This window comes from Strigops habroptila, chromosome 3 (genome assembly GCF_004027225.2).
Source record: "Strigops habroptila isolate Jane chromosome 3, bStrHab1.2.pri, whole genome shotgun sequence".
NCBI lineage: Eukaryota > Metazoa > Chordata > Aves > Psittaciformes > Psittacidae > Strigops > Strigops habroptila.
This window is the reverse complement of record NC_044279.2, coordinates 70,988,686-71,006,749: the sequence shown is the minus strand read 5'-3', so window position 1 is coordinate 71,006,749 and position 18,064 is coordinate 70,988,686. Positions and strand designations below refer to the sequence as shown.

Sequence of the window (18,064 nt, the reverse complement as noted above, 5' to 3'; positions counted from 1 at the left end):
GTATATATGCATGAGTATGCTGAATATACAGCCGCTGCCAGCAAGTGACGGGTGCACTCACCTTTGCAAAATGACTCATGTGTGTGCCCAGCACTGCAATAAAGAATGCCTGCTCTCTAAAACTCCGAATTGAGTCTTAGAGAGTTTCTCCAACCGACTTTTGCAGTAACAAAATCATACCGCTGCTTTGGCTGTGAAGATGCATGTGTGCAGCCATACAGCTTGAATGGATCTATGGCACTGCTGCAGCTGGCAATCAGACAAGTTCCTTCCTGAGTGGAGTGAGGCACTTGGGACATGACCTGGTCCAGGGTCACATAAGGAATTAAGTGAGCTGCTGGGACTGATGGTCCTGGATCCGACTCCTTTGCCATTGGCTCTAGTGCATGCAGCACTCTTGATTTCCTTGAGACAATGAGCTAGAAAAGGATAGTGCCAACTGCAACGCTTGGAAAGGAAAGGCCTCAACATGAAGCAGATGTTGTATCAGCACCTTCTAATTATCCTTAAATTTCCTCCAGGCATCCGGCTTTCTTTAAATACCTATCTTTTTTCCACCTATCCAACAGTTCAGTAGCCAGCAGAATGGCTGTCACCTCAAGTCTTTGGTCTTAGCTACTAGAACTTAACTGGTAAGCAGGGGAATGCTTCATTTCTCTTCAGTCATGTTGATGCAATGGACCAAGTAAAAATTGTTAATCTAAGTAAGTGTGTTTCAAATAACTTCAGAAGCATGATGAAGGTGCAACTCCTTCCACTTTACAGACACAGAGAGATTAAGCATTGTGCAGGAGACTCAGCTTTCATTTTTAGCAGAGTTCATGATAAAATCCAATGCACTCGCCCTCAGGTCTTCTGCTATAACTGTGGTGCCTCTTGGGCTTTTTCTAGAGTAGAGACTCGTAAGTACGTGGAAGGATATGTGAAATAATCAATTGTAATTAAAATCTATTGTAAATTGTGCATACATTTTACACTTGCTACATTCATTGAACCTGAGCATGAAGAAAGCATTCTTAAAGATGAGTAAAAGGAAGTGCGATGTAGAAAAGCAAGTGAAAGTGGGATGCTTCTTTACAGATACTATTCACAGTGATTTGAAAACCACCAGAAAAGACTGTGGAGCCTATGTCTCATTTAAAAAAGTGACGGGAGACTCTCCCATAGGAAGGCAGTGAGGCCCCGCCTACTGATTATCAGTGGGACTTAGGCTCCTACCTGTCTTTGGGGTTTTGAGAAATAATTATACCCAGAGAATCACTGAACAAGGAGTCCCAGCCCAGAAGGCTTCGGGATATACATTTTCTTTTAGCGAGATTCTAACATGATGTAGACTCCATTCTTTGGTCCAAGTGTGGCTTTTGATTTCAGCTGCAAAGGAATCTGAAAGAAAAAAAAAGATCATCTTATGTACAGGTGTATGTATTTGTGTATGTGTGTCCAACACCCCCATATACAGACAGACATTTTTGCTGGGGGACCAATTCATACCAGGATTACTGTGGAAGCTGTAAAGTACTTGTTTTACAGCAAGCTGTGGTAGTGTAATATTAAATAGAATTTACAGCCAGAGGCTGAGGCAGTAGTTGCCCAGGTACACTGTAGATCTGAACAGAAAGAAATTAACTCTGTAAACTCTACTGCTGCTGAGTACGTGCCAAGTGCAATGTATATAGCAATAGGCATAACCCAAAGTGCTAAGATCCCATGAAAGATGTATACCCATCCTCACCCTGTGTAAATCAAGGTGTTTTGACTGTGGTGTTGCTACACTGCTCTCCATTAAGGCAGGGCTGTGTAACTGTTTGCTTTGTTGGAAAAATCATAAAGGTTAAATCAAGTTTTGATTAAAACTGGCAGTCCAGGCCTCTTGTCCCTCCTCATTATCAAAGTGGCTCTAGCAGTTCTCTCAAATTAAGAGGAAGTCAGAAAGGCAAGTCAGACATCCTTTCTAGGACACACTGTCAACTCCCTGAAGCCTCTGCTTGTACAAACCTCAGTCTCTAGGCAGGTCTTAAATTGAAACTTCTGCAAAATCCTCAGCAGAGTAATTTTTGTCTCCAGCAATCCCATTTTCATGCCAATGCAGCCACGGGGTCCTCCCCCAAAGGGCAGGTATGCAAAGGGATGACGTTCCTTCTTAGCCTCCTCTGTAAACCTAGAAGGTGCAGAGATGGAAACCGGTTCCAGAAATGCTTTTTGCTCCTGATTCCATGCTTTTAATTTACATCTCAAAAGGTGGTTATTTCAATTAGGCTTAATGGACAGGTCAAGGGCACTATTGACAGATTGTGTCCTGATGGCTCTGACACCCTTAAGTAAACAGCTAATTGACTTATGGCCATCTGCCTTTGTCACCTGGTGATTCCAGGAGAGGACAGACAGACATTAGTATTGCTTTCAAACTATCTTTAATGGATTGCTTTCATTGCATTACCAGAAGAATGATAACTTCAGGTGCAGACATGCTACCTCTGTAGATCTCTGCATACATGAGGGAGAGATTACAGCTAAGAGGAAACTAAGGGGCTGCAATGCAAACTCACTAGAATTAGCAACATCGCTTCCTTGCTGTACATCACAGATGCAGATCAACAAGAATTTTTCTTTGAAGCTTGCAAGGGCAGATGAAACCTCATGGGATTGGCTAGGCCATGGAAGACAGTTGTTATAATTCAGTGGAGGCCCTCTTTCTGCTCTTGGTCCAAAGGGACCAGGTTCCCATCCAGGAAACACTGAAATTGCAGACAAGTCTGTTCTTAGAGCTGAAGTACCTCAGTCCAATTGGAATGGCTGATTAATGTGTAAGTCTGTATGCAGATGCAGTTCTACATCTAGCTAGCTTTAAAATACTTGATCAACCATCTAGAAATGTGTCTCTTTTTTTTTTTTTCCTCAAGGAAGGAAACAAAAATTCCTATTTGAACAAAAGTCCAAAGGAAAAAAAGTGAAACCTGTTTGCCAACATCTGCAAAGTTGGATGTACACTGGACAGAATATGTACAGACAAAAGTACAGAGTCTGAGCCAGTATAAGTTATTAAGGCCAATGCCTAATAGACAAGGTGAGGCTCACCCTGGCCTGTGCTGAGTCACTGACCAGAGTAGTTCCTTAAAACAAGCAAACCTTTACAGCAGTGGCATTACCCTAGAAATACACATAGTCCTCTCATGTCTTAAGTTATTCAGAGCTGTCCTGGTAGTACAAAACTACTTTTCCAGTTCTGCATGTGGATAAAAGTTCCATTCTTCATGTACAGGGTCATCCCTGAAAATCTCTCATCTGTTTGGATACCATTTGCAAGAAATTTAGACTGCTGTGGCCTGGAGATCTCATGCAAGGTAGAAAGAGATAAGGGGTAATAATCATAGAATCATAGAATTATTAGGGTTGGAAAGGACCTTAAGATCATCTAGTTCCAACCCCCTGTCATGGGCAGGGACTCCTCACACTAAACCATGCCACCCAAGGCTCCATCCAATGTGGCTCCAGGGATGGAGCATTTGCCACTTCTTTGGGCAACCTGTTCCAATGCCTCACCACCCTCACAGTAAAGAACTTCTTTCTTATATTTAACCTGAACTTCCCCTGTTTAAGTTTAAAACCGTTACCCCTTGTCCTGTCGAGACAGTCTCTGATGAAGAGTCCCTCTCTGGCATCCTTGTAGGTCCCCTTCAGATATTGGATAATATAGCCTATTTTGAAGTTAGGAAAAAATAATACTGTGTATTCCTCTAATCCCATTCCCATGCTTAGATATCCTAAATAAGATTGGGATACTAGTGCAAAAAGTACTATAGAAGCCCATAATTTGAGATTGAAGGTCTATTAACTCAGGTACTGAGCACCGTTGCATATCTCATGCAAACAGGTTAATGCAATTCTTACCCCATATATCATTCTGGTAAATTTAAAGTCTCCCTTGTATTATTCCTGAGGCAGATTTCAAAATGAAATATTAGGGGGAAAAAAGGCTGTAGCTGAATTAATTTTTGTTAAGCTCTTATTTTATAATTCTTACTAACATTACGAACAGATAGAAGCTGGGGAGAGAGTTAGTAATTATGCTTCATTCCTCAGGGAAATTTCAAAAGGAAATTTCATCTCAGATTCATAACAAACAGCACCATATAAGTCAAGGGGACTGCAGCCCGCACTATCTGTTTTACCCTGTAATGCACTTTCATAGTATCATTAAAGTGGTGAATAAACAGTGTTTCTAAATAAACTAAAAAAACCCCTAAACTTCTAGTTATTGCTAAGATTCTCCCACAACAAAAGCTTCTCTAACCCTGTCATTGCTCTTCTTTATGGCCTAAGATACCTGACAGAGCATACCCCAAAATTTGCTCCAGAAGGAGCATTGGGCAAACCCACCTACACCGTGCATGTGTTGTCTTGCTGGTAAAAACAGTTCTCGGCTGTCTGCCTTACACAGAGTTGTTTGTGGAGCATGCACTTTTTTTCTTAGTAGACTTTTCAATGTGGTGGTAGCTTAATGCAACTGCCCACAGAACAGCTTAAAATAGAGATGCCCATGAAACTGAATTGTGCTTCCACACAGCACCACATCAGCTGAAACTCCCCTTGTAAACTCAACTCAGCATCAGTAAGACAGGGCAGGGTAGTAAAACACAGCTTGACAGTGCCCTCCCAGCTGAAGAGAATAAATGCTTTTTGTAAAAGTATGTCTTGCCAAGTAGAGCTAAGAACCCAGGATCCTAACTTACAGACAGAAAGTAAATTCCCAGTAGGAGATGGGATAGGTTCCCCTGATACTGTGTACCAATACCATTACAAGATCTCAGGTGAAAAGTCTGCTCTAAACCAGCCAGGAACTGGATGAGTTTCCTGGGTACCTCCATGCCAGTGAATATCCTATCTCACCTCAGAATTTCTGGATCTGGAGGAGACACTATCTGCAGCATCTGATTTGGGAACAGGTCTGAAAAACTGCACCACATTTCAACCTTGACTAAACCTTGCACCCTCTGTGGGTATTTTGATGGAAATAACATTTTTATGATTTAAATTAAAGTCTAATCCTCTTGGTGGCAATACTGCTTTGGGTGAATAGTGGGTGACTGTGATTGTGAAGGAGCATCATGATCTGGTGTCTCCACTGGATAGGCTGGAGCCCTGTGTCCACCCTTACATGTAAAACAGCATTTAAGGCAGGCCTTTGGTCTAAAGAGGCCCAGTTGGAACTAGATGATCTTAAGGTCCTTTCCAACCCTACGATTCTGTAAGGAAATAAGGACTTCAACTAAGAATGGAAAGCGTTACTCCATGTACCTCTCAGGGATGAACTTCTCAGGATCTGGCCAGAATTCAGGGTTGTGGTGGAGATGCCCAACTGCGGTTTCAACAACAGCCCCAGCTGGAATACGCTGCCCCAGCACTACGCAGTCTTTAGCTGCTTCCCGAGTGAACCTGAAACAGTAAGTATAGTGTATCCCAGATGATTAATAAAGGTAAAAACTCAGTAGGAGGGAACCGTAAAAGTCAATCTCTTAGCTGGACTGACCCTGCAATTTCAGGAGTAGCACATTCTCAGTAGATAAATACAGCAACTGTTGTTGATGCTAGTGTCTTCTCTGGTTACAATCATCTTCACCTAGAAGCACACAGCTCCGACCCAGCTGGCTAACTTTTGCCCTTTTCACAGTAAAGCATTTCTGGTTGCTTAGTTTTCCCCAAACATTTACTGATAAACTGCAATTTTGTTGCTAATGTTGGTTTTAGACTCGTTCTTTATGAAAACTGCAGATGAAATGTGTCAGTCATCTCTAACAGGCAGAAAGATTATGCTGGTTTGCTTTCAGGAAAAAATTGGATCAAATACAGTTTTGAGCTTGTTTACTTGAGAAGCTCCCCTGCGTTGGGACAGCACCTGAAACTTAGCAAGGTATGGTTTTTATATTAGGGCTAAGTGCTCTGCTGCTGCTGCTACAAAAACACAACCAATTCAAAAGCTTTGGAAGCTATTTCACATATACTCATCAAAGACAGGCATGATGTTCACAACAAAACTCTTTGGTTTTCTCCCACCCTGTGGTGATAGGTGACAGAGTAGGACTGTCCTTAGGAATCACATCATGACATCAAGACTAAGAAAAGCTGCCTACCAAAGTTGAGCTTGGGGTCTGTAAACCTTGTAAGAAACGGTGTGTGGGTGTGCATGTGTGGTGGCAGATCCTGATCCAGATTTTTTGGTGCTTGTGTGGTCACTGCAGACCCCAAACCAGCCCAGACCCAGGTGAATGCTCTGCTATCTCAGCCGAGGAGCTATTCCCCAGCACCAGCTGGCACCACAGGGGTGAGAACACACGAAGGAGCTCCTTTTGCTGCTCCCTGCGCTGTGCCTAAAAAGTACAGGCATAGGAACAGGAACAAAGATTTCAGTTTCAGGGCTGTCAGTCTGGTATCATTACAGAAACACATTCTTTCCTCACTGTCACCCACCTCTGTGTTTCTTACAAATAAATAATAGAAGCTCCAAACCTGAAACAAAACACTGGCATGCTAAAAAACACATTGACAAGCCATCCTTCTCATCCTTACATGAATTTGGTGATAGTGGAAACATGAGTTCTGGGGAAGAAAGTTCTCTAGCTAATAAGTTCATTTTTTAATAACACAACTCATTTTATAACAAGCTTGGCTGCTACTGAATTTTCCCCCAACTCAGCATTATCCTTGTCATAAGCAATTAGCATCTTTCTGAGGTACTGGGCTGTCCTATCCATTCCACATCCATCAGAATAAAAGCCAGATCAATAAACACCACTGAAAATGCCAACTGAAACTTCGGAACAACTTTGCTCCATTCTCATTCTATTTCCTATCTGACAAACATTGATTGTTTCCCAGTGTTTCAGCTGAAACTCAAAGATCCCTGATGCTTTAACTGGCAAAACAATTTCCACTTATATTATGCCATGTATAACATAGTAAAGCCCAGTCATCTCATCCAAGAGCAAATATCTTTGACAATATATTTGGGTTGTCTCTGAACAATCCTGCAGACATCCATGGAAAAATCTTGACTTCTGAACTTTGTGAACATATAAAAGAGAATATGATTTTAAGCTTTTTTCTTTTAAAGTGCTTGCTGTCGTGGGGTAAATTTTTCAAAGGCTCTCACAGCAAGTTCAGCTTTGGCTCCTTTCCAGTCATCTGACATTCTCCCCAGCTTCATAAGAAGCAGTGCAACTGGCTGACCGATATGAAAAGCTCCATTCTTAACATTTGAATTTATGCTTGTGATAACTTGGAAATTTGACAATCAAACGGTTTTCTAATTTATTTCCCCTGGTCTTCAGTTCATCAATATAACTTAGTAAAATTAGCCTTGTGTGAATTGGGGCAAAATTTTCAAAATGTAATGGATGTAGCCATTAGCTTAGTTATATTAGTATAACACAATACTAAGTGCAAATCATTAAAGGCCCAAGTTAAACACACATGTAAAATACAGCTTTGTGAATGTGCAACACTTCCACAAATCAGGGCCTTAATGACCAACAGGCTAGGGTAAGTCTATTGCTCTGTATCCCCAAAGCCTGAGGCATATGGAAGCAGCAACATCCAGCTTTGCAGCCAGTCCTGCTGCAAAATGGCTCCATCCTCTAACCTTGGAGGATGTGAAGAATAGTGAGGAAATAATCTTGGCCAGTCCATTGTAAAAAAGTGCTTCAGAAATACCAGTATTGGCCAGTTTTCCTTCAATAGGCTACATTATGTCTTTCAAATGCACAAGCAGTATTGATATTGGCACAGAGACCAAGGGCACACTGGTCTTCCAACAGCAGATTTCCATCTTTTGAGCTAGGAATCTACCCTGTGGAATCAGAAGTGGAAAAAAAAAGAATACCTGAATGCAGGTGGGTACATGCGCAATGTCTCTGCAATCACCATGTCCAGATAAGGGAGTTCTTGCACATTGTGGTAATCAGGAACCATCTGAAAAGGCAGCGAGAAAGTAACAATTACATTTTCTCACATTTAAGTGCCAAACTCATCTCAGATTAGCTTTTAAATCATCCATTTTTTTAACTGGGCATTTTTCCTGTAGAAGAACTCGATGTCTCATCTAAAACAGTAAATGATAAAATTATACAAAAATGTGGGCAGTAATTAAATGTGTGTATAACATTCCTTTCATCATCAAAATGCTTTGGTGTGCAGCCCAGCTGAAGATACAATAATAAATCAGCTTGGTAGGAATTATTAAAAACAGGGTATTACAGAGAGCATCAATAGCTCCAACAGAGCTATTGTTCTATACCTGCAGTAAAATCTTCACAGGACCCTTGTGTCTTCCCAAAGACAAGAGCGTGGCAGACCAGGAGTGCTTTGTTCACAGGAAACAGCAGGTCTTTCAGTTATTCTTGTTGATGTTGGAGCAAACCCTTTCCCAGTTATAGAAATGAAGCAAAGTGCTAGTGCTGTGATGCCTGCGGAGGGGTGGGAGATGGCACTGGAAGAAACCAGCACCCTGATAAGGAACAGCACACAGTGGTGAATTGCACTGCCAAGTAGATGGGGAGTAGAGGGGGCTGAAGTACAGCTCAAATCCCACCTTGCAGAACCGCAGTAGTGCTTGAGGAGAGAAGCCTCTTTCCTCCCTTGGCCATCCCTTGTGTAATGCTGCTGAATTTTTCATGGCAGGCAATGCCTGAGCCCACATTCTCCGTAAGTCTACAAAAGCACCTGGCCCGTGACAAGTGGGGGGCACTAAAACCCAAACAGGACTGTAGCTTGGAAGGCTTTGCCCTCTGCCAGGCAGCAGTGACAAACACTAAACCACAGATGACCACCAGCAGCAGTGATATGACTCAGTGCATGGACGAAAAGAGAATTTTTCCCACTTTTGCCTTCCTTGGAAAAAGGACAATTTCCCTGTCTTATTCAGTGCTCTCAGCAGAGGGCAGCCAAAGTACATCTAATAACCTCATCAGGAAAGCAGAGTTTTGTTTTAAATTAGAGCATCTCCTAAAGACTGACACAGAGTAAATTGGAGAAAAGCACAGACGTCAGACTAGACTAAACCTTTTATGAAGATTTGGGGCCCCTGCCGTTCACGAAGGGGACTGGATTCCATCCTTCCTTTATTTACTACAGCACTTTTCATGTATAATGCATATTTTATTGAATTTTCATGCAAAAACATATGGTACATACCGAAAATACTAAGCAGAGAACAACTCCAGATGGTATGCAGAAAAGGCTACAATAGAACACAGATACCTTGCTGGATTAGGGTATCCCACTTATTCAGCACTAAGCCACCACGCACCATTTCACATTAACTGATCTTTTCTAGGAAGGAAATAGATACATTCTATTATCCCCGGTTTTGGGCTCAGGAAAGAAAAGAAAAACCAGAGAAAGTAATTTGCATAGGCTGAGCAGAACCAGTGTGTCTGCTTCTATCTTGGAGAAAAAGATGCAACTCAGCTTGTCAATAGATGAAGTATTTTGTCAGTATATGTCAAATATTATCAATACAGGAAGCACCAACTGCACTGACAGCCTTTCAATGTTGCTTTTTTATTGCAGTAGTGTCTACTGACTCAACCCTTTGGCTTAGGTCGATGGTTATCAGACAAAGGACTAGGAGACTAAAAGCCCCAAATGGCTGCAATGTCATGAGAACCATGGCTGAAGGCTGTGTGAGAAGCTGTGCTCCGATAATTTGAGTAGCTAAAAACAAAGACAGGAGGATGATTTTTATCAGCCTTGTTTTGCAGAAAGGAATCCGAGGGCTACCTGATTTTGCATGGGAAATCTGTAGCAGAGGCTGGAAATGAACCATGATCGGACTCAAATTTCAGGCCTTTGTGGCAAAACTGCCTTTATCGGTGACCACGGAGGTGCTCCACACTTTGATGAAAATGCATGCTGTGGTGTGTATTAGTTTTTAATTTTTTTTTTTATAGTTTTACATCTCTGTTTCAGAACTTTCCTCTGTCCCTTTTATACTGTTCTCCTGCATCTCTTTGAATCTTGGGTCAGCATCTGAGTCCTGTCCCTGCAATCCCTCCTGATTTCATGGCCAGGCTGGCTGAGGGAAGAGTTCAGGCTCAGAGTAAATGAATGGTGGAGCCAAGAGCACACCGCGATGTCTTCGATTCTCTGAGCCACGCTCTTTCCACTGGGCCTTCCTGTCTCTCTCATAATCCCTCTACTTACTTCTGGAGTCAATAATTAAGATAATTATATGGTAACCTGATATAATAAGTAGCCACTAAATCAAACCATACATCAACAAATAATAAAACACTAAATTATGGTGGCTTTGATTTGCTCTTTCAAATAGCTTCTATACCTTTAGGGGATTAGCTGTTCAGAAAACAAAACAAAGGTGTAAAACCAGCTGATTTTCCTTAGAAGAAAATTCCTTTTGCTTAAATAAAATGGGGTCAGTCAAATGGCAGCACAGTGAACTCTGCTATCTTCAGCATGGCAGACACATCAGTCATTTCCTACATTTGATGCAACTTAATTACTGGCACTTCCATGCTTTTAGCATCAAAGTAGCTGGACCTAATTTAGTACTTGTTTGCAAGGTCTGACCTACAGCTGCATAAAGTACACACCAGCCAAGTATCTCTATTTAAGAAGGACAGTTTGTTGCTTTTTTTTCCCCTTTCAAAGACAATATTTTCCATTTGTTTTTCCACTCCCTCTCTTCAAAATATTCCTTTAGCCAAGCACATTTCAAAGGAACTTAAACATGCTTTTCTCCCAAAATGTCCCTATTTATATCTTTCAACTGCTGGCAGTTTTGCTGGGGTGGGGGGTGGTGTTGTGCCAAGATGCCACTTTAACCCCCTGCCTCGTACTCAAGATTAGGTGTTTTTTCATTAAGAAGGAGATTCCTTTCTGTAACAAGTAGAGATATGGGGGGAGAAAGGAAGCACCACATTGCATGTAATTAAACATCCTATATTCTAATTTTTCAGCCACTGCTTTGCACAGCAGTTTGTCTGATGCACAGCCTCGTAGTATCTCTTCCTGTTGATGTGGAAGTGAAATGACCATGTAATATCTTATAGCATTTCTTTGTATGCATGTTTCCCCAGCTTGATTTCCAGAGGTGTGGTGGTACACCCTCACCCATCCCAGACCGTTCAATCACTTCTGAGGTCCAGAAAACATCTAGTTTGGCCACAAGCTCTCCTTCAAGACTGACAGCAAATCCCAGGACCCTATTCCTTAGAAAGAGGTGGGAAATTCATTCTTCACCCCCCAGGGTACCCTGAAGTGAAACAAAAGAAGTGATTATAAAATTGCATATGTGCTACAAGGATGATGTGTGTTGTAATCCCCATATAAATTCCAAGAGAGATAAGTGCCTTCAGATCCACCTCTGCTTTTCAGTATTGGCTTTAACGTTTTCTAGGCAGGCAAATCTATTTTTTGCCACCACCCTCAGTTAACTTTTAATTCCTCAATGAACATCAAGGGAATCCAAGTGCTGACAGGAGAGGTCTGGCCAATCTTTCTGCTGCAGTTTGAGATGTTACTGTTCCCAGTTGCTTGCTCTTCTTTGCTGGCTACGGTTAGCATCACCACAGCCAAGTCAGCAGAAGGGAACATATGCCTGCACCTCAGTTGCTTCTATACAAACGTCCAGCATGAACCCATCTTCAGAGACAGTTCAAGATGAGATACTAACTTTTCCCCAAAGCAGCTGATGAGTGAGGCACAGATCCTCCTCTACCACCTCTGTTTTGGGAATGGTAATCCAAGCACACATCAGTGAATAAGAGATTTCCACTTATCCTATTGATCATGGTCTGGTGGTGCTCAGCAGCCAGAAATGAAAAAAATCAGGGGAAATTTTGTGTGGCTGACAGTGTAACGTGCACCTGAAATCAATTTGGAAGCAGCAAAGGCTGCAGAGACCACATTCCTCATAACACTAGCACTGCTGAGTCATGGCCTGATACTGAACTGGCTGCAGTTTCTGAGCAATTGCAATCCCAATCAAATACCTTATGGGCAGGTGTGACTGTGACAAAGTCCATGTCAGAGGAATGACGTGCAGATCTGCTCAAGTGCAGATGCAGATACATGACTTATCTGTGTACGCACAGCCACACAGCCCACATCATCTCTTGCCCAAAATGCAGACTTTGATAGCAATAGGGTAGGAGGCAGTGAGTCAAAAACAAGCCAGCATCACCCTAGTGACTCTCACACTCCCTTTCAAATTGCCCAAAGAGCTATTCAGACTATAGCCATAGCCAGGATTCACAAACAGGTCAATAATGTTTCTTGATCAAACGAATCAAAAGCTGCTGATAGATCAAAGATTCTGCCTGAGGTTTTGACCTCTCTTTGGTCACCTCTAGAGCTGCTTATCCCCTAACAGAACTAGAGGCTATGTGCCACGCTCAGCCAGGGAGAGAGGGAAGAAATGCAAGAATACTGTGTCAAGTTAGGGTTGCCCCACGACAACCTTCCTAACAACCATATTAAGAAAGGAAAGGTTAGAGACAGGACAGCACTCAAAATGCAGATCAATGAACAGAAGGGGTGGGATGGTTTAACAGGCACCTACCTTTAACTTGCTTAAAGAAAGTCTGCCTCCTGTTTTACCTCTTCCACAACAACATGTTGGAATACCCACAAAGTGCCAAACTAAAATCTCCCTACAATGTCAGGGAGCAAAATAGGGATGAAGTTGATGAAGTAAAAAGAAAAATAAAATTCTTGGCTTTATCCTCAGAACTTGAACCAAATACTAAAAAAAAAATGCTGAAGGCAGTCCTCATGTGATACTTGCTGCAAAATCTTTCCCTCTGCTGCCTGCAGTCCTCCCTGGGACTGGTGGCCAAGTGAGATGCCTTTTTGAGGTGTGGCACCAGGCAGAACCAGCCTTTACTTCTGGCAAAACAGGACCCTGAATATCCCAAATCACACTTGTCCCAGGAGGCAGGTCATGGAAGAAAGTGTTGCTTTAAGACACACTGCTTGGCCATTTCCAGTGACAGAGGCCTACAGAAGGATATCATCTTCTAGAAAATATTAAGTTCTTGACTACAGAATTGAGAGCAAGGTTCAGGAACAAAAAATAGCACAAGAAGCCTGATTTCCAGATTAAGATGCAGCAACAACAGGCTTCCTGAGCTGCCAAGCACTTCACCTCTTGAGTCCTTACAGCACACCTTGGTAGCACTAAAGCCTCACCAGCAGCATTGTGACTCTTCACACGGTCTCAGAAATGAACATTAAAGCAAGCCCTCAGCTCCATCCCCTCATGACTCTTTCCCCAGCAGCAAGCAAACGCTATCCAAAACATCTACTCCCAAGCTTTGCCTCTATTTCTTTATTCCACATTGGTTACCTGCCACCTCGCATCTGCTTGGGTTGTCATTCAAATGGAAATGCAGCATGAAGGCTCTCACCCCCACCTCTGGTGGGTGCTCACTGGGTTTGGGAGCATTACTTTGCTCACGGATGCACTTCCCAAGCTGCAACAGCATTCAGTTCCTCAGATATCTCAAACAAACTCCTCCCCGCTCCTCCTAAAGACTGTATGTGCCAGATGAATTTAGTATTAAATCTCTTTGTTCAAATCACCTGCCAGTCACACTCACACCTCCTCTAAATCCACCCTCTTGCCATGTCCATCACCATGCAAGTTGCGTGAGCACAGGCAGAGGCAGGTGTCGATTCACATGTCGAGTTCAGAGGCGGTGGGAAAGGCCGGTGCACCAGTTATGCACTGATAACCACATTACACGCAGACCTTGCAGCCAAATTCCCTCTGTTACTTTGGTGCAAATCCACACAGCTCCCTGGGGTTGTATCAGTGTTAAGGGAAAGGAAAATGCGGTTCTAAGTATGCACCAAATAGTGCTGGGGAAAGAGCCAGAAAGTATAAAGTTACACCAGTGTTGACTCTCTTTAATGTTACTTTGGTTTTCGAATCAAAGACTTCAGCTCCTGACAGAAGACAGACCTGCACTACCTCCAGTAGGTTGCACAGTGCTAAAACAAGGTCTTCGTAGCATCACTATTCACAAGGAAACTTCTGTGAGGTAAAAATACTTCCTGAAACTGAACAGTGTCCCAAAACCAAACAGATAAACACAAAAGCTGCCACCAAAACAGTCAGAAATCCTCTTCCACCTACATTACAACTGACACATGGTGATCAGCAAGAACAGAATGAGTGCCATCAGGTAGAAGGTCTGGAAAAATAAAGGCAGGAAAAGAGAAGAAAATCACTAAGGAAATCCTTTTATGAGGCAAGCTACAAAGGAAAAGAAAGGTGGAAAAATAATCTGTTTCAGTCTCGGTTTTGTGTATTTGTCAACTCCACCTAGTCCCAGATTCCCATGCCAAGAGAAGTGGGTGCCCTTAAAACAAAAAGTGAATAACTGGGATTGAGACTGGGCGACTGGGTCACAACGGAAAGGGCAGGTACGCAGTGTGCTGATAGTACCCGGCCAGGCAGCTTTTCATACACAAGTGATCTCAATATACTAATTTTTTCCCCTTAGATTTAGCAGAGAAGAGCAGCTCCTCTCCCAGCGTGGCTCCCTACCTGTACACAATGTGTGCCTTGCTCCAGTTATTTGTGGATGTGATATAATCCCTGGCCATGCATTGCAGTAGGCTAAGCCCATCAGAGACACGGAGACTGCCTATTTCTCACCTCCTTAAAAACCACTCAGCCCCCAGGAAATCCCCCCCAGTTCCCTCCTCAGCCCACTGAGGCTCAAAAGTCTCTCTTTCTACACTTGTCTGACACAATCAAAATTTCTACTTGGGTGGCAGAAATGCTGAATGGTGAAGGATCCCAGTGGGAGGGAGGCAAGGAGGAAATTAAACACGAGAAAGGACTGCCAGAGGCCCAAAAGGCTCAGAAAGAGAATTATAAAACTGGGGTAGGTCTGTCCGAAGGGCATGTCACCAGTCCAAAGCACATTAAGCACTGAAGTTCGCGCAAGACTTAATCCTTCCTGCTATAGAAGTGTCCCTTGATGGTTGCTGCAGATCTAGAGGAATAAAGAGGAGGGATTTTTTTTTCCCTTCTCAGCAGACATTCATGGTATCACATAAGAGCCAGATGATTTAATTTAATCATTCCTGCTCCAGCTGGTATTTTCTGTATGGAGGTGACAGTGCTTTAAATTAGGGACTTGCATATAAAAGGCCCGTGTGTTTAGTTTAATCAAATGTTCATTTCCTCACGTTACGTTTATATTAAAAGGCATCAGCAAGAATTTTCATGCTGCAAATAGCGGCTATCATATGGGCTATGTAGTGAGGTCCTCTTCAGTCGTTCTTCATCTCTATGGCCTCATATGCTTGGCAGCCTTATGGACTGAGAGGCGACTCAGCCCCAGGCCTGCAGTTTAGGGAAATATGCCCTAGAGAGCACAGTCCAACCTATGAGGAGAGCAGAACTTTACACAAAATAAATTACTTCAGTAATTCGCCCTTCTGCAGACACTTAAATATGGGCTGGAGCCAGTAGCTGCTGAAGTCATTGGCTTCAGCAGTTTCTGAATGAGACCTTTTCTGAATTAGTAAACAGGCAAACATTCACAGCAAAGAAACTGTAAGATTCTCCCATCATTCAGCATAATTATTATTTGCTCTGACAAGGGCAGGTCAGTTTTAATACCATACAACATTTATGTAGTGCCTGATGCCTTGAAAACATTTTATGTACATTAGGTGCAGTACAACGATAAAAAAACTTCGCCTTTCCATAGCTGTTTTTCCCCTGAGGCACACGCAGCATTTAGCAAACATTAATTAGTTGGTCATCTTCCAAATGGATGTGTGAGGTGCTCCTGGTAAATACTCCTTCCCTGTACACAAGGGGCCAGCAGAGGTGCTGAAGACTGAGGCCAACAATTTACAACCTCAAGAGTTGAGCACCCAACAACTGGAGCCTTCGTAAGTAGCCTGATATTTTTTTCAGCCTCAGCATGACTCCTGTAAGTAAACATGCAAATACTGCTCTGAATGAATAGACTAAAAGTGACTGAAATAAGAAAGAAATCCATTACACGGCATTTAAATATCTCTTAAATAAAAGGAGCTTTGTTTGTTTTTAGCTGACAAGATCATAACTCAGGGTTCAGCCTGTCCTTGAGAAACGGATGGTACTAAAATTACAGAAAGTTAAGCAGCTATTCTGGTGTCAAAGCTCCAATTCCTTGCTGTAGACTTCTGCACCTCCTACCTAGTACAGGTAAGTCTACAGGTCAAAGCCACATCTAATTGTAGCTCCGAACTTCAGCATATACCTTTTCTATAAGGCATGAGGGGAAAGTTTCTTCCTGTGGAAACTTCTCACATTTAGCTGAAAATGTGAAAAAGGGGGAAAAATTCTTTTCTGACCAAAGCTATTCAATGCCTTTTCCTCTTCTGCTCCGTTTGGAAAGTGCTGACTGCCTTGGGTACAACAAAGCAATTTACAATCGGTATGTGAAAAAACCTGATAGCACTTTAAACAGCTTTTGTGTTTTCTCCCTCCAGTGCATGAAGAGGATCTTTACCAAAAAACCCCAACAACTACATGCCAGTCCAAAACCCACTACCCCAAGCTCAGTGGGAAGCTGGCTGTGAGCAAGGGTGTCTGCTACCATGACACTATCCTATGACAAACCTCTCTAGATATTCAGATAAAGCTGTCTGTGATGAATCCTGGCAGATGCCTGTTCAAGGATTTCTTTCCTTTTCTTTCCTTACTTTATCTCTTCCCCATCTGGGAACGCAGAAATTTCTCTAAGCCTGTTCACGCTTAGATTTAGTGAAGCCATCATGGTGTCATGTTCTGGCACTGTTTTGTATCTTTGCTTTCCTCTACCCTTTGTAGAGCAGCATGGCACGGCTGTCCATCTGTTTATGATTTATTTCACACAATGACTTGGTCCCGATTACACTGGTAAGCACAGTAGGTTATTTGAAGGCCAACTGGACCTCTGTAATGACACTCAAACTGTACCCAAATTGTGGAAACGTTTCCAATCGAAAAAAGGCCAGTGGAAAAACTCCACTGGGACATCCTCCAGGACAGCCTTCCTGTCCTTAATCCCAGGAAGTAAAACAAAAAAATTAATTCTTTATCTGGAATTCTTCTGCAGTTATTAGTGTCCAAGTGATCCACACAAACTGAAGAGAAACCAAGACCTGGGCCTTTCTGATGTTTAAAGATGCACACTGGAGAAGAGTTTATAAAGAACAGCTTTCAGTTCAGGAGGCCACAAGGAGGCCATCCATGGTCTCCTTTAGCACAGCCCTGAATCACAGTCAGAGGAACCATATCGATTTGCACCATCTGAGGATGAAGCCTGGGAAGCGCAGCCGTCTGGGGGGCACTGCCTCGGGTAGGAGGCCCCTTGGCATGTACTGGATCACTGGCCCTCGTGAGCACATGAGAGTGAAAGGAAAAAAAAGCACAACCCAAAAAGCTGCAGGACGAAGTCACAGGGTCAGCAGTGAGAAAATACAGAATTAATTTGTAATCTGACCAAGGTCATTTCTAGCATGTTTTAGGATGATATAAGACTTTATACGGAAAGCAAATGGAAAGTATTGCTCACAATTTCTTCTGCTTTATGAGTAAGCTGCTTTGGCCTTTATTTATTTATTACCTCACAGTTCAACAACAATCCTGGTGTGAAGACCAAATTGCTGTTCTTTTTCTCGTGCTTCTCAAGGATATTTTTGCTCCCTGAACCTGACCCCTTCCTGTCTCAGTACCTGGCTGCCTTACCATATTTCCAAGGATACCCTTATTTTTACAATTCCCCACATCTCACCTCTGCACTATGATTTCACTCACGGGCGCACTAGTTTAATACCTAGCATTTTATCTTTTCTCCTTCTTTTTCAAAGCTGTATTCTGCACCAAGTCACAAAAGCCCTGGGGTGAAGGGGAACCTGGCCAACACAGTGGTACCTACCTGGATTTGAGTCAGCCCTGACATGGGGGCTATTCGATCCAGTTGCCACTGAGACACAAAGGTGGCACCCCCAAAGTGACACATTTGCTGAATCATTCAGCACAAAAGAGCACTTTCAG

General features: G+C 42.7%; 1 protein-coding gene across 5 annotated transcripts in view; it reads right to left on the bottom strand.

The window, feature by feature from the left end:
* Window positions 1-952: 952 nt before the first annotated feature.
* Window positions 953-18,064, bottom strand: part of TBXAS1 (thromboxane A synthase 1) — a 233,624-nt gene continuing 216,512 nt past the window's right edge. For all 5 annotated transcript variants that reach the window (XM_030478710.1, XM_030478708.1, XM_030478712.1 and 2 more), the window contains 4 exons: window positions 7,877-7,965; window positions 5,296-5,433; window positions 1,996-2,158; window positions 953-1,383 (listed from right to left, as the gene is read on the bottom strand). In XM_030478710.1, coding sequence (XP_030334570.1) covers window positions 1,309-1,383; window positions 1,996-2,158; window positions 5,296-5,433; window positions 7,877-7,965 — 465 coding nt within the window. In that variant the 3' untranslated portion in view covers window positions 953-1,308. The remainder of the gene's footprint in view (window positions 1,384-1,995; window positions 2,159-5,295; window positions 5,434-7,876; window positions 7,966-18,064) is intronic.